Here is a 22,298-nt window from a genome sequence, read left to right on the forward strand (position 1 = left end):
ACGTGGCAGCCGCCGAGGACTCGGTTCCCCGAAGGTTCGCGCAAGATCGTCCGACGACTCGAAGGGTCCCATCGTCGGGGTGTCAGCCAGTCAAAGGCCCAATGCCGCATTTAATAGGCACGCGCGGCCTGACATCCTGACATCCTGACATTCTCAGCTGCCCACGCCCCAGTGTCAGACCCTGCCATGCACTGGCAGGGGGGCGTGGGTCCATTAAATGCACGGGTCCCGTCCCGTTTCATTTGGATGCATCGGGATAACGTTGCCAGAATCGAAGCGCTCCGCCTGCCACCCTGCCCTGGCAGAAGAACAAGACAGGGTGGGCGCACCGGGCACCTCTGAGGCTGCCCGGTGGGCCCCCTTAATGGCGCCGGAGGGCATCCACAGTGGTGGGTGGTCGGATGCGCGCCGTATTTTTCCACCGCCCCTGTCACTTCGCCCAGACGGAATGATGACACCTTTCTCCGTGGCACCTTGGTATTTGCGCCCCCTCTTTCCCATTCTGGATAAGTCAAGGTCGGCGCGCCTATAAAAGGAAAGGATAGAGAGCCCTCAAAAAAGGGACGGAAAAACAAGGAGAACAAAGCAAGGAAGCCCGGATAAAAAGGCGAAGAACATCACAAAAAAGCAAAAGCCAAGCTAAACACGAGAGCCTCAAGCTCTCTGTAGGTAGCTCACCCCTGTAACAGATACATTCTTGAAGAATTCCCTTCAAGAAGAGATATAACACACACACAGGAGTAGGGTGTTACGCCTCCGTGCCTCCGTGCGGCCCGAACCTGTCTAAACCCCGGTGCACCCATCTTTCTCGCACTAGAGCGATCATCTCCCACCAGCCACTGCATTTATTTCCGTTCCCGCTTATTTCCCAAACAAACTTATCCAGGATCATCCCCCGGCCGAATCTCTAAAAAGGGGTCTTTCGGGATCCCTGCGACAGGAGTTCATCCTCCGACATACGCCTTCTCCCAAGTTTTTCCTCCATCTATCCGCCATCGCTAGAGCATATTTCGTGATATTTAGATGCGCATACATATAATTTGTAGTCAATAAAGAGTACAACCTAAAATAAGGAAAACATGTTCTAACGGCCAAGTCGCACTGGGTGCTTGAACGGTCTCGAAACACCCAAAACCATGTGTTATAAGTCACGGGGATGAGCCAAAATGAGGAAAAAACGCTTAGACAACCGAAACGTCCATGGTGTCCAAGCGGCTCCAGAACGTCCAAAAACGTGTGCTATAGCTCACAGGAACATACCAAAATGACGAAACATGATCGAATGGCCAGGTCATACTTTTGGCTATAGCTCACGTACACAAGCTGGAACGGCAAAAACACGCTCGAATGACCAATACAAACGGGATGCCCGGACGACCCTAGAACGACGGGAACTGTGTGCTGAATGACCCAAAATAAAGAACATGTGCTCTGACGACCAAGTTGCCCCACATGCCTTGGCAGCGTCCAGAAAACATGTGCTAGCTCACATGAAGAGCCAAAACGAGGAAAACACGCTGGAATGCCTAAAAACATGTACTATCACTCAAGCGAATGACCCAAAATGAGAAAAGCATGTTCAAACGAGGGATCACCCCTGTTGCCCTGGCAGCCCCGGTATGTGCCCCAATAGCCCGGCAATGCCAAAAAATGTATGCTATAGCTCCCAGAGGAACGAGCCAAAACGGGAAAAGCACTCTCGAATAGCCAAAACGTCTGGTGTGTCCAGGCGGCACCGGAACACTGAAAAATGTGTAGCTCACGGAATCAAAAGTTGAACAGGCGAAACCCGCTCGAACAGCCAATACGCACAGTGTGCAACGGCAGCCCTGAATGTGCAGAAATGACCCAAAATGCTGAAAATCATGTTCTTATAGCTCACCGAGGAATGAGCCAAAACGAGAAAACGCGCTCGGACAGGCGAAAAGCCCATGGTATCTAGACGGCCCTGGAATGCTATGATATATCTGAACCGGGTCAGGCACTCTTAATCGCAGGATATATCTGAACCGAGTCGCCACACAAGGGAAGTGTTTCAGTTATAATGCCTACAGTTCAACTGATTTTGATTCGCGGCGCAACATTGATCTTACCTTTGCAGAAACAAAAGGAAAGATCAGATGCCCACCGTATGTCAATGGAAGAGCTACGCGCATGCTGCAGCCAGTTTCTACTCACGTCTCACAGCATGAGCTTTCAAGTCCCAAGTTGGGCACTCAAACAATTTAATAATGTCTTTTAAACAGCAATTTAACAATGTTTAAGACTGTCGAGTACTCTCTGTTCCTTTACAGGCTATAATTAGTCAGATCCATGGGCGCAGAAAAAAAAAATCGTGTATAACGAATCTTCTGTATATCACCTCTTTGGGAAACAATTTGAATGTATTGCTGTGATCTTGATACAATGAGTCTTCCAGCGGCATCACATGCCTGTGTTGGTATAAGATTATGTGCAGAAAGTCATTTGGCTTTCTTCTTCACCTCACCTGTATGACACAAGAACAGGGTACATGTACTGATGTACATTCCCAATTCAAATAAAAATGAAGCAACAGACCAACATGACTTGCAGCCACCATGGTTTAGGGGTTCGAGAATGCGCATGTCCTAGCACCCCAGAAAAGAAAAGGAGAAATAAATATGATGCTAAATTTGAATGATTGATCATACAATAAATTGTAACATGTTCACTACGGGTTTCTTTAAGGAAGAGATGCTTCAATCAGAACGTGGCTAACTCTCATCAAGTAACTTTTCTAATGAAAAAAAAAAACTAAAGACCGCATCTTGTGTGCATGCACTTCTCAGTAGATTATAGACATGGACCCCATTGTCCAAACAAAGCAAGAAAGGCTACTACTAAGATCCGAAACTTCACTGCAACAAGAAGATAGGGCAGAACTTCCTCCGGCCTTGCCATCACATCTCAAGAAATGTTTCCATTACAGTGAAAACAGAATACTCAGTTCCTTATATAGTTGGTGCCCCATCTCAACATTGGACAGCTATTGAGAACTCTGGATTTATTAATCGATTTTAGTAGTGTTCCTTTATGACTTTCAAAATAAAAATGAACTATGTTTTCCACCGAACCAAGATAACTAGAAACCCAAGTTCATACAAAGATTTTTCACTTTTCTGCACCCAAGCATTCAACACAGGCCATGATATAAAAAATGGTCACTACAGAATCAAATTATCACAGATTCTTATCAGTAGTTCATTAAAAAATGAGGATTACACCTCACGACAAAATTCCACCATCATTCAAATTTCTAACCATTTAATTGTCTTCATAGTCATGGTTCACATCATTTTACCAGGCAGTGATGCCACCAATGCCTTCTTAACTTGAATGACACATTTCCCGATTCAAATCCATGAACTAGATTACTTTCCTTCGCACACCTCCTGGCTTTCCAGTGCACAATAATTATCATGATATCATTACCATTTACCAAGCACTAAAGGGGAAAAAACACTTTTCATTATGAGAAATGGAAGACAACGATGGTACTGAGTTTTGATGATGAAGAAATAGTAATGAGCTAACTTGGTGAGTTTATAGCAATCTAATACAACAATTATAAGAATGGGTACTCGATGAAGAGTTCAAACAGGAAACTGAATAAAATTGGAAACAAAAAAATTGGAGTTTCTTGGTTATTTCATTAAGAATGAACTAAAGTTGGGATGTACCATAATTCAAATAGGATTGAGCCAACATATGTCCAAGCTGGACTTGAGCTTGGGTGCTAAGATGCAGATGGCCATCTTGCAATGGCAACCCCTTTGCATCGACGAATCTCACGTTCCGAAGTTTTATCCCTTGCTGAGCTTCTCTTACAACTTCAGTATACTGTCCTAGGCCTGATGCTAATCCGACCTGAATCGTGGGAAGGCAAAGAGGAAACAGAAATTAATTAGTCTTGCGCCACTGATAGTGCCGTTTGCAAGCATCAAGGGCATGGTTCATGGATTCTAGCGAAGTAGTAGCTCCATCAGCGTTACTTCGCCTAGCTAGGCTATCTTGATGATGTTTCTCTAGACATACTACTGCCTAGACGCCCGTGCTTCTCTAGAAATACGGTCAACATTATTTCAGACTTTTATGACAAATGTAATGTAATGCAAGATCTTGGAAGGCTGCATTTGTAGGCATGCAAACAATCTATAGTAGTACTTGCAATAGCACTCCGGCAATTTTAAGCAAGACCATTAACAACGCCTGAACCAGATTGGCCTGTCATTTGACAAACCTGTCTGTCCTGTAGAGTACCCATCGCGTGTTAGTATACGCTAGGACCAGATGGGATTATCTTGAAGTGTTGTTTACCCCAATCTTAAGTCATCCGCGCGCTCCAACCAACTCTCTTGCGTACGCGCACTTCAAAAAAGACGGCTCCTTGATTTGTTCCTTCCTCAGAAAGAGAACGGGAATGACCGGAGCAACAAGCAAAGCTAATCACTCCCTCCACTAAGTAGTAATCAGAGGAACGAATTGTTCCAATCTCCAAGCAAGTGGTAGTAATTAGCAGGGCAGGTAAGCAAATAATCCACCAACCGGCCGACAAGAGCGTGAGGAAGACCTGGATGACGAGGAGGTGGGGGACGCCTAGATCGGCGCGGAGGTCGCGGACCAGCATTCCCATCCGGCGTCCGTACTCGGTGGCGTCGGACCACCTGACGGTGTCGCTCTCCCCCTGGTACCAGAGCACGGCCCCGATCCGTCCGCCCGTCTCAACGGCGACCCGCGCCCGGCGCACCATGTCGGCGTACAGCTGGGTGCCCTTGCCCCACTCCGCCATCCGCGTGCCACCCACGGCGCAGGGCACGAGGCCGATAACTGGAGAGCCCGCGCGGCCGGAGCGGAGGAGCGCGTTGGCGAAGGCTATCCCAGGGCCGATCCCGACGGCGTGGTTGGCGGCGTCGATGCCGGCGTGGAGAGGCTCGCGGGCCTGTTCCCAGCGGAGGTCCGGGGTGAGGCGGAGTACGGCGGGCGAGGGCGCGCAGTCGGCTGGCACGATGCCGTCCCAGCGGTTGGCGGCGACGCCGCCGCGGCCGGCCATGTTGGACTGGCCGGCGAGGATGAAGACCACCTTGTTGGACGGCGGCACAGCGGCGTGCAGGGCGGAGGCGAGGAGGAGGAGGAGCAGCAGCAGCAGCATTTTGTTTGGTTTGAGAGGGGAGAAGAGAAGAGAAGGATTTGCATTCGGGTGGGTTCGGTTTTGGAGAGAAGGAAGAGAAGGAAGTGGTAGTAATGGTAATGGCAATGGCGAACGCGCAATGCGGTCTGGTTGGTCGGCTCGGTTTTCGAGGCAGGCTGAGCATGCCTCCCAGACATTCATTCGCTCGCACACAGACAGATGCGTGCACACACTCCTACAGTACGTTATTCAATTCATCCGGCTCCCCCCATCGAGATCTACTGTACTTGCTTCTTCAGTGTCAGATCCCTGTAGCTCCAGCTTGCGTCTTACATTCATGTAGTCCGTAGGTTGTGTTTGGTTCCCTCCATCCAGGAGTCTCGCCAAGTAAAAGTAGACTTCCCCTCTAGCGCATGGTGCTTAAAAAATTGTCCTTAAATTTTTTTTACCTGATCTCTTGAGGTCATCAGTGTAAGCTATCTGCTAATCTGAAGTTGATCCTACAAGCTGGTAAAAAACGAAGATGGTTTTTTCTCTGCCTATACACTGAGAAATCTATAGAATACTCTCAATCGTCTTGAGCCAATCATCGACGTTCATTGGCTCGACTGCCTGTGCAAACATAGGTGGCTTGGTGCTCAGGAAGTCCTTTAGCTTGTTCTGCGGTTGCATTTGCGGTGGCGGTGGTGGTGCCTGATAAGCTGGGGGTGCATGTTGAATTCTTGCCACGACCTGTGCCAGTCCATGCAGAATCTGAGTATGCGCGGCCATCATCTGTATTAGGTCCACTGGGTTCCGGTTGGTCTGCCTGTTCCATGAGAGAAACATGTCCTAGTTGTCGTCCTAGAAGTGAGCATTGGGGTTTCCGTCTTCAGCGTTGTTCCTGTTGGTGCTAGCATTGTTCGCATTCCTCGTGTTCACCATCTGACGGTTGCCAAGACATGAGATTAGGAAACGAGAACAGGGCAAGGACAGATGAAGCATAATGAAGAACTCGTAAGCTAATATATATATATATATATATATATATATATATATATATATAGAGAGAGAGAGAGAGAGAGAGAGAGAGAGATCGAAGATGAATACAGTTGTGAAAGATAAACTTTCACATCACATCGGCACACACAAAGCAAACCTAACACACAAGTTCACAGCATCGAAAGCAAACATGTCCATGATATCATAAAACAAACTACTCTAAACAATGTTAAACTGATACTAGGGGGGAAACTGCTAGCTCAGGAACTGTTGCCACCCTCAAAAAGGTCCTACGGTGTTGTGCAACACGCAGAGCAGCGTCGAGGCAGAGCTTCTAGTGGGAGTTAGAGCGGGGCAACTCTAGCTCGGGCATCTACTCTGGTTCCTCCTCTGAGTCATCAGTCATCATAGCTTGAAGGGTGCGAATCCTCTCCTCTTCTTCAGCAAGCCTCAGGTGCACGTCGTCTAACTCGTCAAGGGCTCTGTTTAGCTCCTGAGTCAAGGTGTCAGTGAGGTGAACCTGCTCCACCAATCTGGTGTCACACTCCCTGTTGGTGGCGGCAAAGGTGACCTCCAAGCTGCCACTCCTACGTTGCGGGCAGAAGCTGTACTGCGTAGTCTGAATAGTGCCATGGTACTCTGCGCAGATGACTGAAAGTGCCTCGCGAACTGCGTCGCAGATCCCAGCTGCAAAGGTCTCTCTCGGCGCGAGGGCTGAATGGATCCTGCGCACCATGTGGCCATCGTCATCTGGGCACTTCTCAAAGATGATCACCTCCACCATCCGAGCGTAGCCATGGCCGATGAGCAGGATCCTGATTCCCTTGTAGATCGAGGTCTCCTGATAGCCTAGACCCTCGAGGATCGTCCAAAGAATGTGAGGGAACTCCCCTGCCTGAAATCCAGAATAGTGAAACTCCACGGGCGGCTGAAACGCCAAAGTAGTCTATGAGGGAGCTCTAGCAAGAACGAAGCCTCCAACCTGCTTGCGGGGCGTCTGCTTCATGCGGACCATCTAAAATTTTGAAAGAGAGAGGAGTCGGTAACTATTTTACAAATATTTTATAAACAACAGCAATATAAATGAGAACATAAATGAAACTGTTAGAGTAAAACATTTTCAGAAACTAGTTTTTTACACAGATATGTCCTTAATAACGATCATTTCTAGTTAGGCTTGCGTCCTATGGTCAACACGGCTCTGATACCACCTCTGTCACACCCAATTTTAAAAGAACAAACCAGATGCATTCCGTATGTATGCCAAGATCAAATTTCATACATACGATGACTTCATAAGTGATAACATAACAATATCATTAAATAAAGATAAGATTTATTACAAAAGGACCCGTAGGTCTTAAAGAAAACACTAAGATGATTTCCAGCGGTAGCAGGTTTTTCATCCATCCATAGGTGTTGTTCGGGGGAGTGCCAGCTTAGAACATGGTCTTCAAGTCAAAAACTTCCTTCGCCTAGAACTCAGCTCCATCGGCTAGGATGTTCTCGAAGTTCTCATCTTCTGAGCAGCATCAAGAGGTTGGGAGAATTCAAACGTGAGTGCATGGAGTACTCAGCAAGTGTGCGAAAACATGACATGAATGCTTCAGGCAAGAAAGGCTTGACTCGGATTTTCTGTATCTATGTCATTCTAATCTAGGACTCAAAAATGATTTAGCAATCTTATTTACCATGTGTGACGACACCACTATTAAAGGAATAGCTCATCGGATTCCATCCAACTACCAGACTCACCAGATACCCATATCCGGCTACCAATTCATCGGGGTACCACCACCCAACTACCCAAAACCAACCATCCAAGACCCCGACTAATCATGAAAAGTTCAAACCCGCTCTTAACCGTGAGTACGGTCGATTGATCAATTTTATACTCTACAGAGTCTGCACACTTTACCCACGAGTCGAGATAACTCTTTTGCCGATACTCGTCGGTACCTTACACACTTCCGAGATGTGCGCCGAGAGATCACTACAAGGTCTTTACAAGGTGTCTCCAAATCCGTAAACATCCACTAAGGTTTCACCATTAACAGGGGTTCCATCCACTGCAGAGGTCCCCTTTTGTGCCACTTAACCGTCCACTGGTGCGTACAGAATAAGGAGGACATACAATTAATCGGCCAGGTTGTACTATATAAGCCTCGTGGTTGCGCTATTATACCGGGTTACATGTTCATGAACCGGTCCTTAGGATCTAAAGCAGGTACTTACACATCGTTTAATGCGCACACAACAGCCATACCAACTAAACCAACCTGACTAGATCCCTATGTTCCATATTGCTACAAAAGATTACCCAAACCTGTTCATGGTGCATACACCATTAATCAAATTAACATTTATCCTACCCAACTTGACAGTACAACTAAGCGTTTCTACCCTTTACACCTAACTACAACACCGACGATAAGGATAATCATGAAAAGTACTAATAAACCCTAAACACGGGATTCATATTGACAAAAGCATGCAAATAGAAAGTAAAAGACACACTTTCCTATAATAGGATCAATGTGATCAAGGACACTTGCCTTCACCAGCGGGTTGCTCAAACTCTTCAAAGATCTGGTCCTGCAAGCCCACGTACTGCTCGTCTCCTATTGCAACCACGCACACCGAAAACATACAAGCATAAACATCTAAGAATAGTACACTAAACAAAAACAAGACGTTATGAAAGTCTAATAAAGGATAGTACTTACTGCTACGATCATGTGAGCGCAAGAATCGCCTAAAATAGAGCTATAACGGAAAAGTTATAAGGTTTAAAGCTATAGGGGCTTTTCTGAAAAAGAATAAGGGCTAATTTGTATAAACAGAAAGTTACATGGCTTATTTGTAAAAATTCAGGGACCTATATGCAATTAAATAAAACTATAGGGGCTACATGTAAAATTTCAAGTGCTAAAAAGGGTCTGTTTGTGAAGATAGAAAAGTTTAGGGGGGCTAAATGTAAAATTACATAATTTTAGAGAATAAATTATATTATTTTTGAATTGAAAATCCTAAATGTTACGTCAGCAAGCTGACTAGGCTCGGGTGGGTGACGTGGTCGACATGTGGAAGGCACGTGGCGCTAACGTGAACCATAAGTGCTGACATGGATTATGTGACACGTGGTGCGATCTTACTGGTTTGCAAAGGGGTATGGGCTAGTTTAATCGTGGCCACTCATCTACGATCGGACGACCGAGAATGAAAGGGTGGGGGGTTGGAGGATCACCGATGACGCTCGATCTATCGCTACGGGCTACCAAACATGACGAGAGGCGCAATCGAACGAGAGGACGATGAGGATTCTCACTGAGGGATTCATGGCGGCCGAAGATGACTCAGTGGTGGTTGGCAACGGAGAGAAGCAACGGCAGGGATCAGAGCTCGACGGGAACTTAGCTACGGCGATGGAGAAGCAGAATTGACAGTCGGCGAAGCTTCCTCTGGGTTCTGCGATGCCGGAGGGTCAGTCAGTGGGCCACGGGATGCGACGGAGGAAGCCAGCGACGGTGAGATAGCAGTGAGGCTTACCGGAGCTCGGCGAGATGGTGTTTCCGGCAGCGGAGAGGGAGAGCCGAGGGGTGGGGACGCACTCCTCGAAGTCCCACGGTGCTGATGGCGGCCTCGGACGCACCAAGAAAGGCTCAGACGTGATGGTCGGTGACGGCGGAGCTCCTCGCTGGCAATGGCGCTCGACAAAAGTGAGGGGCGGCGGTGCTGAGTGAGAACGGGAGAGCCGGGGGGGTTGCGAGCGGCTAAATAGGCGTGAGAGGCCGGCAGTTGCGAGGTCTTGGGCGTGGGTGCGGGTGGTGGTTGCGCGCGGCGTGGGCGTGGAGCAGGAGAAGCGAAGGGAAGGGGATGACAAGCGGGCCCAGGCTATCGGCAAGAGGGAGGAAGGAGTGGGTTAGACCGGGCTACGCTGTGCAAGGAGAAAGGTCGGGCTGTAGAGAAAAAAACGATGTCACACCATGTTCTTTTTTTTTAACGGTGAAACCTATTTTCACTGTTTTTATGGAAGGTAAGGTCTTACGAGGCTAGAAGTGCGACATCACAGGCTGTCTCCGTGTGTGGACGTCTCGGAGATGTAGCTCTATCATATGATATCTACAGGGTTTCACCACGCTGGCTCCCTAACCATTCATGGGGTTGTCTGGAACAGTTGGCAAACCATCTTATGCCCGTGGTGAATGATTCACACCATTCATGGAGCTGTCTGGAGCAAGTGGGAAAACATCCGCCCTCAGGCATAAAGCCACCTCCGGGTCGCCTTTCCTCATCATCGCCACGAACTCCGTGTAAACAAATAGTACGCCCCTACTCAACTGGCTAGATTTTTCCCTAGGACTTTGCCACCGACAATGAGCCCGTTCGCCCCCGCCATGTCCTTTGCCCACGCCGCCCTGCCTCTGGGCTCCGTCGTCGGCCTCACCCCCTGCTGTACGAGCGCATGCTGTACGTGGTTCAGAAGAACATATCTCCAACCACTGACTCCATCTAGGACAAGTCAGACCACTCTTCAACAGTGCTACAAGCTTGGTTTCCATTGTGGATGAAACAATTGGGCTTTTCTAATGAACACAACTCCAAAGACTACAAACTAACAAGTACGTACTACCTGAAAATAGCTAGGGAAGTTACCTGAGGCAATGGACGTGGTACCCTAGCTACTGTCAATGCCAACAAGGTTATCCATATCAAGATAGCCGCCTTTGCACTACCTGAAAGAGGCTCTCTCTTTTGGACAACACCATGTGAGCTCATAGCAAGACAGCTCTTTTTTACATAGCTGAACATTTCCTGACCGGCTAGTAACCATGCATTCAGCTGATACATAAAATTATTTCAGAAATCATCAGGAAACAAAGTGGATCAGTGACGCATGCAACACATGAAGCAGAGTGTATATGTTTGTGGACATGGCAATCATTCAACTGCTGATGCACAACATCAGGATGGTGCTTGATGAGCTCATTATGCATTATTTCATTCCTTTCCTTGGCATAGTGGCACACTAAAAGCATCAGCTAACACTTGACTAGACTCGGACGACACATGCCCATGTAGAAAGAAGGCAACGGTAGATGAGAGATAACCGACAGAAGAGGGCAGATAGTGATGGATGGATCCGGTAGTCTAGTTGGTGGCGTCGTCGTAGGAGAGGTGGAAGCCGGTGGTGCATCCGGGCCGGGGGCGCCGCAGCAGTCGTAGAACTTGGCGGCGTAGGGCGGCTCGCCGTCGCGGAGCTCGTAGTACCTCTTCTATCTGGTCGTCGTGTCGGCGGCAGACGAAGAAGGAAGGGTGGAACCTGCAGGAGAGAGGCGTGTTGGGCGACGGGTAGTAGCTAGCTCCCCTTGCAACGCCGGCACACCATCTCCGGCGGAGTTATGTCTTCCCCCGCCACGCCTCTTCTCTTCTCTTCTCTTGTCTTCATGGTGGTGGTGGGCCGCCCTCCAGCCCGTCATATTATGTGGGCTACAATACAAATCCGCGGCCGGGTCCATTTCCACTCCTCCATTTCTTTAGATGTTAGCAGCAAGCAGCAGCGATCTTCATCTTCAGGAGCTGATCTTGCAAATGTCTAAGTCACCTAAATTTTAATTGGATTTCACACGTTAAACAATTAAGCACGTGTACAAGGTAAGTATGTAGTAAAAGCATGCGTTACTAGTTTTTGCGTTCTCGTACCTAGAGAAAAATCTATCGGCGAGCTATGACAAATACTACTATAGAAATAATTTAATAGAACGATTATATACAGATAGTTCTATAGAGTCGTCCGTGCAAAGATTATTATAAATGATTCTAAAGAAGAATCGTCTGTGATAATAATGAGACGCTCCCCTAGGAGTGGTGGGACGTTTTTAGTATAGATGGCTCGTATTTATAGCCGTCTGTAATAAAATGAATATCACAAACAGCTCATATTTAGAGTTGTCTCTGATATTTATTTTATCACAGATGCTTTCAAACACGAGTCATCCATACAATTGATATAGATGGCTCTAAAGAAATGGCCGGGGAGGTGGGACACTTTAGTATAGATGGCTCCGTATTTGAAGCCGTTTGTAATATTACAGCAGCACATCATCTCCTACCTCCAGATCGAAACATAACCATGCCGGTCGAAACAGTGAAGAACAATGGGAGCTTTTGGAGGAAGCGGCCAACGATTTTTCAAAAAAAATGTTATATTTTGCTGAAAACTTAAAGATACATTGCCATTTGTTACTCCAAGGTAATTATTATATTCTAATTTGGTTTAGATGGTCTAGATTTGGTTTGGAGAGTTAGCTATATCTAGATCTAGATTATTTTCATAATGACGTAGTTTGTTCTATTTATTAGATGATGTAGATTTGTGTTCTAATTTAGTTTTGAAATGTCAAATATATCTACATCTAGACTTAGATTTTTTTTTCATGATGATCTAGAATATTTTAGTTGCTCTAGATATATATATGAAGCTCAAAGTATAGATCAAGATTTAATTATGTGTTACTATAAATGACTAGCTTTAATATAGTGTTTTAGATAAATTTTGTGTTTTTAGTATACAAACATAATTTTATCAATAACTATATAGTATTTAATGATATAAGTTTTGAATTAATGTTTACCCTTATTTTTAGGTATTCACGTATATAATATAATGGTAACGTTAATTTTTTGGATTAATTATCATTTGTATGGTTCATTCATGCATGCATGTTAACTCTATTTTTTCGACAAAAAGCTTGGTTGTATCTATACACATAATCAACACTGCATATATTTTAGCTCATATACTACGACCTAGAGAGGTATTCAGATCTTACAGACTTATTGACAAGGGTGTTCGCGAAGTATGTTTCTATAGGCAGGATTGTATGGAGAGATAAACCCTCGACGACCCACCAACATCAATTTTCAGTAATAATTCCTCTGTCGCACATCAATTTATCGTTATAATATGCATTCCATATAACTAAATGTACTAAGTACAAATTTCTGCAATGTCATAGGCAGCCGCAAGGCACCAAATCTATGGGTTCTATGTTGCCCAGTATATGTTGCAAATCGTTGGCTCTAGTCCACCAGTATATCTACCAGTTAGTGTAATTAAAGTATATTAAAATATATTTTTCATCGTTATATCTAACTATTTTAATTCTTCTACAGACATATAAATTTTCTATAAATAATATCGCGAATGACAGTATCATGTATATTAAAAAAAACGACTCATCCATTTCATACACGCGGAGATCATAAAGGAGAGTGATGAATTTTATGGTCCTGACAACTTTAAAAGCCAAGGTTTGTAATCTCAACAGAAGCTGGATAGTTCAATATGTTAAAAATACTTGCATCTTGCAATTTATTGATGCATTATAACTTTATGACTAATGATATAGAAAATAAAGTAAAATGAACTTATTACTTCCTGTTAATCTAGTGTGCTGAAGCTAATTTGTTGGTTTATATATTGTCAGGCACGGGGTTAACTTAAGAATGAAGAATGAAGGATGCTTCACAAATGTTGTGAGGCTTTATAATATTGACATTTTACTTCTGTTTATGTATATGACTTTGAATGATATGTGTGACATTGTGATATTGAATGAATCTCTACTGTGTGCATGAAGTTTGAGTGCAAATTATAAATTTGTTATTGTTTGAATGATATGTGTATGACATTTTACTATTATGTGTATGATCTATCAGTTACATTCAGTAATATCCTATAGCACAAATGTCTCAAATAACAAGCCATTTAAACTGTTATTATATCACAGATGATTCAAAACTCCAAATCATCTGTAATATTCTACAACAACTACGACTCATCTATATTACTACTATATTACAATCGAATCGAAGATTCAAACTGTAGTGATATTTTATAGTACACACGATTTATGATTGAAGCCAACTGAGGGAGTCAGAGCTGAGCTGAGAGGTTGGGTTCCTATCTCAACTACTTTGGACTGTCGACATGATGGATCATGAGACGTGCAGATTACTACTACTACTAGGTTTATTGTGCTAGATAAACAAACCAAGACGTGCTATGGATTGTGACTGATTGATTAGGAATAGAGAGAAGAGAAACCGCGTCGATCGGTGGGAGTCAGAGCTGAGGGAGGGATGCCCGCAGGCAGTGACGACATCACCGGCTCCCGTCCTCTCCTCATTGGGCAGACAGCAGACTGGCAGATGGATGGGACGGATGGAGTCACCAGTGACATGACACATCCATCGGTGGATGTTTGGATGAAGGTCAAATTTCGATCTCTATACCAATCATGAGTGCCTCTCCAACTGTTTATCTATATAAATATTATTTTTATTTATTTATCACTAATTTTTACTATAGTAATTTTGACCTTTCGTTTTTTTAAAAACTTATAAATACTTAAAGTTATATAGTACTAATAATGTATATTTTACAACGAATCTAGTAATATGAAAGTTTTAGATATCTATAAATGTTTTGTAGAAAAAACGTAAGATCAAAATTGCTACAACAAAAAGCTAGTGATAAGTAAAAAAACAGAGGTAGTGATACTAAAAATTATCAAAATAGAAGTTTTTTATTGCTTCAGCAGCCCACCATATAAATACTAATAATACCTTTAAAAAATTAGGAGCTCACCCTACAATCCCCAAGGTTAACCTTGATATAGAGTGAACACCAAGCTCACCCTATCCTCCTCCAAATATGGCACGCGGACATTTCAGGTTACAGCTGCCGCCGCCTGCGCCGCTCGACCATCGCCCCCGTGCCGCCAGTCGTCTCCCTCGACCACCTGTCGTCGCCCCCATAACTCATCCCGCCCTCAACATTGCCATTTCCCCGCTGAAATCGAGCCAGAGCAGCGCCTCAGCCACTCGACGCTTCTCGCCTTCGAGCCCAGCGCCATGTCCCGCTTCCACTGCCACCCATCCGGCGCCTAAAGGACCGCCGTAGCCCTCCAGAAGATCCTCGTCCCCACGACAAGCTCCTCGAGCTCCATCATGTCATCTCCTCGTGCAACTCCTGCTTTTGAGGAGCTCAACCGGCATGAGCTCCCGTGCCCCTGACACACCCTCCGCCACCCACGCAGTCGTCCCCGGCCAAAGTTGAGGTGGATGCCCGCAAGGTGTTCGTCCAAATTCCCGCAAGGTAAAAAAATCTTGGAAATTCTGATGTGCGGTGTAGTTGAATAGAATTGTGAATGGATTTTGTGCATATGAGTTCACTTGTGCAATATTTTTTTGATGACTCATCGTCGGATGATGATGACGACTTCGAGATGGTGGTTGCTGTGCTTGTTGACATTGAGTCATACAAGCATCTGAAACATGGTGGTTTTGTGTCCGGGCGTGTTTGGATTCATCGGAACAGGCAGCTAGGCCATGCCCGGCTTGTGGAGGATTAATTTGCGGGGGTCCCAGTGTACGATGATGCAATCTTCAAGCGACGATTCAGAATGTCCAAGGAGTTGTTCTTGTGTATTGCAAATACTGTGGAAGCCCATGATCCGTATTTTAAGCAGAAAGGAATGCAAATGGGGAACTTGGCACAGTGCTTTGCAGAAGATTACGGTGGCAATGCGTATGATCACATATGGTGCCCCACTTGATTATGTTGATGACTAGCTTCGGATTAGGGAGAGCACAACTATATTGAGTTTGAGAATAATGGTGAAAGCTATGATTGAGGTCTTTGTAGAGGAGTACTTGAGTGCACCAACTGCAAAGGACACTGCAAGTCTTATGGCAATTGGTACTTCAAGAGGGTTCCCGGGGATGCTTGGATGCATCGATTGCATGTATTAGAGGTGGAAGATTTGCCCTGCGGTATGGCACGGGCAATTCACTGGGCATGTCCATGATCCAATCATTATTCTTGAAGCTATTGTATCCTAGGATTTATGGATTTGGCATTCATACTTTGGGTTACCTGGATCTCACAATGACATCAATGTGCTGCAACCATATCCATTCTTTGCAAGGCTAGCTGTTGGGGGAGCTCTACCGATGAACTTTGAAGTCAATGGTCACCAATACATATATCCCGCATGTTCCACATTTGTGAAGACAATTTCAAACTATAAAGGTAACAAGAGAATTCACTTTTCCAAGGCTCAAGAAGCTACGAGGAAGGATGTTGAGCGAGCATTTGGGGTGTTGCAATCTCACTCTGCAACTGTTCGTGGACCTGCTAGATTCTGAGACCAAAAGACGTTGTGACGGATCATGACAGTATGTGTGATCATGCACAATATGATAATTGAAAATGAGCGAAGACAAGAGGAAAACTTCGAGTATGAGAATATGGGAACAAATGTGAGGACCGATAGGAATGAAGATCGATTGCAGGCGTTTCTTAAAGTGCATCGACCGATCAAAGATTGCAAGACGCATGAAAAACTACGAGATGATCTTGTGGAGCATATAGATAAGCTGCTAAAGATGCTCTCAGAAGAATATATCCAATAGCTCAACCTCCTATTCCAAATAGGCTGAGAGCCCGAGCCCCTTTCAATTTTTAGACAGAGAAAGAAGAGGATGACTAGCCCCACTACTTAGTGATCCTGATCCGTCACTAGCCACGAGCAAAACAAGCCGAGACAAAGACGGCCCCATTAAAAACGAGACAATGACGGCACCAACAAAGACGAGACGGGGGGGGGGGGGGGCAGCAGCAGCCGAATGGGGGCCATGCCATCCCCCATTCCCATCCCACGCCGTCGCCGTGGAAGGATGGATCCCACTGGTACTGTGGCTAGATAGAAACGATCCTGTACTAGGTAGAAAACCACACCTGCGCTGCGCCTCTGCTGCTCTGCACGTGTGTGTATAATACTACACCGCTACCGCCTCGAGCGAGCGCATACCTTGGCAGCCATAGCTTCCTTTGCTTGCTTCAATTCGTTGCTGCGCTCCTCCTCCTCAGCTTGTTGCAGTGCGGTGGTCCATCATCATCAATATACTGTAATAATCTTGCGAGGAGGAGGAAAAGACTCGCACCTGCGTCTGCGTCTGCCGGGCCGGCACAGATGGAGGGCAAGGCGGCGAAGAAGACCATTCCAAAGTCGGCATCACGGTTCCGGTCGGTGTGCGTGTTCTGCGGCAGCAGCCCCGGGAAGAAGGCGGCCTACCAGGTCGCCGCTATCCAGCTCGGCCACCTACTGGTACGTGCCTAATCCATCCATTCATCCATCCATCCGCGTGTTAATAATTTGTTGCTTCTTTGGCTTAGCAGCCATAGCTTCCTTTTCCCCTTCCCTTTATCTTCTTCTGATGACCCATCCGGATATCTGCCTTTGGAATCGATTAATCAGCGCAGCGCGGCGCGGCTTCCCTGTATGTATGTGTGTATGATCTCTGCAGGTGGAGCGCGGGATCGACCTGGTGTACGGCGGCGGCAGCGTGGGGCTGATGGGCCTCATCTCCCGCGCCGTCCACAATGGCGGCGGACACGTCCTCGGGTAACAAACACTCTTCTTCTGCACTTGTTCTCCATCCCCTGATCGATCTGCTAACACCTACCACCAATAATGTAATGGCTGCAGTGTGGTGCCCAAGGCGGTGCTGCCGCGGGAGGTCATCGGGGAGACGCTGGGAGAGGTGAAGGCGGTGTCGGGGATGCACCAGCGCAAGGCCGAGATGGCACGTCACTCCGACGCATTCATCGCCCTCCCAGGTACGGTCCGAGATGGCTCATTCCTGCTCCACTAGAAGAGGAGTAGAGATCCAGATCCTTCCCTTTGCGTGCTGGTGCTGGTGCTGGTGCTGGTGCTGGTGCTGGTGCTGGTCCCTGCCCAACCGCCAGTACAGAGCAGCCACTTGAGCGTCTGCCTTTGAGCCCATGCCGTGAGTGACTCACCCATGACAGCGACGACCACCCGACGGAGTCTACAGGGGCTCAGCTCAGCTCAGCAAAGCCCTGCCGTTGCCATCTCTCTCTACTCTGATGGATTATATTGTTTCTACCATGTCATCGATCGATCGTACAGTGTACTCCTCCCTCCTTGCACTCCTTACGCATGCATGTAGGTGGGTACGGGACACTGGAGGAGCTCCTCGAGGTCATCACCTGGGCCCAGCTCGGCATCCACAGCAAGCCGGTACGTAGGCAGCACCCGCAGCCTCATGGAGTACTTACTCTTCTCTCTTCCCTGCGACCACTACGCGCGTATATATCTTGTCTTGTGCTAGCTGCTGATGGAATGAATCCCCAAACGCCTTGCAGGTGGGGTTGTTGAACGTGGATGGCTACTACGACTCGTTGCTCTCCTTCATCGACAAGGCCGTCGACGAAGGCTTCATCACCCCCGCCGCGCGCCACATCATCGTCTCCGCCCACACCGCCCACGAACTGCTCGCCAAGCTCGAGGTCTTTTGCCTTTTCTTTTCTTCTCTTCTCTTCTGTTAATACTAGTATATTTCGCTTTTCAATCTGTATATGTACTAACTGTTAATAACATCGATCTAGACGCTGTGGATCGACGAACTCAATGCGTGGGTGGATTATATTTACTTATTGCAGGAGTACGTGCCGGTGCATGACGGATCGTCGGTGAAGCTGAGCTGGGAGATGGAGCAGATCGGAGGGATTTACTACTCCCCCAAGTCCGACATCTCAAGGTAGCGAGCAAATTAAACCGCCATGCCATATATATATGCCTCGACGGACTGACATGATCACAATCGCTCGCTGGCTGGGGACAGATAGATGCAGCTGCAGATTATTATATATGTCCCTCCTCCGTTGACCACCTTCGATTTCCATCGCTTCTTCTCTGTAAATACATACCTTATTATTATTCGATTTCGGCCTCCCTCTCTCATCTGTATTAATTAATTAATGGCTTGTACTAATAAGATGCACGCATGTTAACGTCCTTGTTTGCAAGCAAAGTGTAGTACTTACAGCATGCGTGTGTCGTATTAGACTGTAGTAGTATGGTTGATCCGATATGAATAGTCTCGTTCATTCGTTCAGAGCTACAGTAGGAGTAGGAGTATCTCTGTGTGTCACTCACCCGCTGGCCTGCGCTGTTTGAGTGTGACATGACATGAAAGTGTGAGCACTTGACACACGTGGAGACAGACAGACAGACAGACAGCCAGCCGCGGCGCTGCCCTGCCCTGAAAGGAAAAACAGGTCGTGGACCACATCTGTACCGACTGAATGTGTGGGCCTTCAGTGCTACAACGCACACGAAAGGTCTCGTGTATACGTGTGATGTGAGTACGAGGTGTATACATGTAATGTATATTTTTCGTACCCTCTCAAAAAAAGTCACCATGCATGCTAAAAAAAAAGAGTCACCATGCATGCGAGAGGTGATAATTAAGCTGAGATGAATCAAATATTTCAAGACCCCAAGCAGGCTTTGTATTGAAATGGACGTGCAAGGAAAGAAGAAATCGACAGAGCTTAACTGATCTTTCCGGTGCCGTGGGAAGGCTGCCTACTATGGACAACCATCTACATGTGCATCATATATACTCCAATTACTAGAGGTAGGAGTATTAGTATATATTTGTTTCCTGATATGCAGTGCATTTCGTCAATGATTCGATTCCTACACGAGGGCGCATTCACATTCCGAATCAATTGTCCTTATGTAGATCACTGTCCATAGACAATCTCCTCCCGTGGAGCTATATCATATTACTAGCATATGCATCTTCAGAATCTCCTCGACGGATCTTCCTTCCGGCGGCGGCAATTGTAATGCCTTGTTGTCAATCCCGACGTTGACGCATGCCAAGGAAATTTCCGGCCAATTCCGCTATGAGAGAGAAGTCGCATGGAAGTGTCTCCAGCAAATAAGAGGATGGGGAAGGGCTTGGGGAAGCCTTTAGGGAACTCGGGGAAGTCCTCTCCATTGTTCTCCGATTATCGAGGTGATCGAGGTGATCATCTCTCTCTCACGGTTTGGTTAAGGGGAGTGAGTGAGTGATAATGAGAGAGAGTTGATTTATGGCTTTAAGTGGAACCTTTGTACTATGACGGTCAAACCGCGGGGATTCTCGATCAGACCACAAGAAGGGCCCACATGATGAAAGCATTTGTTCTTTTCCTCATTTCTTTATTTTCTTTTTCTCATCCTCAAAGGACCTTAGGGTCTTCCTAACTATTTCTAAACATTTTTCACTCATAATGCATGTACAATGGGAACACGTATTGACCGATTACGCAACCATTTCAGAACGTGTTTAAGTACTTTAAATCAAAATCAACAACATGAAGCATGATGTGTATGCATGCTTAATGACCGAATTAGGGTTTTAGGGTGTGACAAAGGGGGAGAAATATGGGCACAAATAATGATTCTTAAGCTACCGCATAAGCAAATAAAGATATCTTCTAAATCAGTAAATGATGTTCAACCTCTTGTTGAAAGACGCGTAATGGATGCTCTACATTCAGTACCCAACACAAATTGTGCGCACAAACTTATATGATGGGACATCACTCCATTGTTGTGATAAATCACGCGGAGTTAGAAAGGTTAACTAAATATCCACAAACTATATTGATTTTCTTGAATCATACAATAGAAATACTACAATTTGTTGACATTATATTTCTCCTCGAAAATTGCCAAAGACCTTCAATTAGATCTAGACCAAAGTCCATGAACATGGTAGAGTGCCTCTAGTACTCGAATTGGATCAAATAGAAGGAAATAATTAAGGTAGAATTGCACTCATTTAACAAAAGATATGCATTTATCTCTGTAATACCAACTCTTCATTAAGGCTTCCCACTAGAAGAAAAATGGTTCTATTCATTCGAAAAAAATAAGATGGTGAGATACAAAATGAGGCATGTAGCACAAGGGTTCATGCATAGACCCGATATTGATTTTTGATGCTAACATACTCTCTAGTTGTGTAGAATTAAGTTTTGATATCTAATATTTTAGCAGCATAAATGGATTTATCCATACAATTGATGTGGTGACCGTATACTCTTACGGATCACTAGATTCGGATACCTATATGCCTCTGAATGGCTTAAAATTCTGAATCCAAAAGCAAATAGTAATATGTATTGTGTAAAACTAAAAAGTCACTTTATGACTTAAACCAGTCAGACAAGATATGGTACAACTGACCAAAATGAGCTCCTTCTACTAAAGGGTTATTCAAATCATGATTGTCTATGTGTGTTCATTATGGATTTTGTATCATCTCACTACACAAGATATAGAAGAGGGAAAAATAATTTAAAGACATAGTTTGAGATGAAACACTTGGGTAAAGCCAAATTTTTACTCAAGTCTATAACTTAAGCATATTCCATAAGGAATACAATCTAAAGCACCTATGGTCATTCAATTGTTTGGTGTGGATAAACATTCATTCAGACCTAAAGGTGATGATGAGGTAATATCAGAACCTAAAGTTCCATATCCTGGTATGATTCGAGTACTCGGATATCTTGCAAATTGCCTCAGACCTAACTTTGCATTTGTTACCGGGTTATTAGTTAGACACAGCATAGCTCCAACAAAAAGACATATGATTGGCTTATGTAATACCCTCATATATCTCCAATGTACAAAGGATCTTGATTTATTCTATCAAAATATCAAGACATATCATGGTAGGATATATCGATGTTGGCTTATTGTCCAACCGATTCTATTTTTCTACATAGTAGTATAGCCTTATGATGGAAGTCATCAAAAGCATACATGTCCAAATGGGCCTGTCGGGTCGGACCGGCTAAGGCACGACCCGATAGGCCCAATAAGGTTGACATGTGGTGCCATGCCAGCCCGTGTGCTGGAGGCGCGTTCCACAGCACGACCTGTGAGCGACCGTGCTGTGTCGAGCTTGCCCAGGCACGGCCAGCCCGATGGCATAGCGGGCATGACGCGGCGGCGTAGGGGTGGGACGGGGTAGTGGCATGGGGGCAGGGCAGGACGGGACGACGACGCGGGGAGGGGCGGGGCGATAGTGGGGCATAGCCGGGCCAGGCCGGGTCAACACAATGTGCTACAGCCTCAGCCCAGGCATAGCCCGGCACCTTGTGTCGTGCCTACAATAGCGGGCCTTGGGCCAACCCAATAGGTATGACCTAGTTGGCTAGCACTAATTAAAAGAAAACTCCAGTTGCTACTTCCACCAATTACTCTAAAATAATTACATTATATGAAGC

General features: G+C 45.8%; 2 protein-coding genes and 1 pseudogene across 4 annotated transcripts; 1 reads left to right on the top strand and 2 right to left on the bottom strand.

The window, feature by feature from the left end:
* Positions 1-2,239: 2,239 nt before the first annotated feature.
* LOC133913829 (probable carbohydrate esterase At4g34215) lies at positions 2,240-5,239 on the bottom strand. 2 transcript variants are annotated; one of them, XM_062357098.1, is made up of 3 exons: positions 4,592-5,239; positions 3,702-3,888; positions 2,240-2,609 (listed from the first exon to the last, which is right to left on the bottom strand). In XM_062357098.1, the coding sequence occupies exons 1-3, from the start codon at positions 5,168-5,170 to the stop codon at positions 2,536-2,538; spliced, it is 840 nt and encodes a 279-aa protein (XP_062213082.1). In that variant the 5' UTR covers positions 5,171-5,239; the 3' UTR covers positions 2,240-2,535. The 2 variants fall into 2 exon arrangements, with proteins under 2 accessions (XP_062213082.1, XP_062213083.1); XM_062357099.1 differs by lacking the exon at positions 2,240-2,609 and having other exon boundaries at positions 3,470-3,888.
* A 5,856-nt stretch (positions 5,240-11,095) lies between these two features.
* Positions 11,096-11,530, bottom strand: LOC133910844 (uncharacterized; annotated as a pseudogene).
* A 5,302-nt stretch (positions 11,531-16,832) lies between these two features.
* On the top strand, positions 16,833-19,020 carry LOC133913830 (probable cytokinin riboside 5'-monophosphate phosphoribohydrolase LOGL5). Of its 2 annotated transcripts, none has more exons than XM_062357101.1 (6): positions 16,833-17,307; positions 17,507-17,604; positions 17,689-17,819; positions 18,133-18,243; positions 18,369-18,512; positions 18,666-19,020. In XM_062357101.1, exons 1-6 carry the CDS (start codon positions 17,173-17,175, stop codon positions 18,683-18,685), a joined length of 639 nt encoding a protein of 212 aa, XP_062213085.1. In that variant the 5' UTR covers positions 16,833-17,172; the 3' UTR covers positions 18,686-19,020. The 2 variants fall into 2 exon arrangements, with proteins under 2 accessions (XP_062213085.1, XP_062213084.1); XM_062357100.1 differs by having other exon boundaries at positions 16,838-17,307; positions 18,173-18,243.
* The last annotated feature ends 3,278 nt before the right edge of the window (positions 19,021-22,298 follow it).

This window comes from Phragmites australis, chromosome 3, assembly GCF_958298935.1.
Source record: "Phragmites australis chromosome 3, lpPhrAust1.1, whole genome shotgun sequence".
Lineage (NCBI taxonomy): Eukaryota > Viridiplantae > Streptophyta > Magnoliopsida > Poales > Poaceae > Phragmites > Phragmites australis.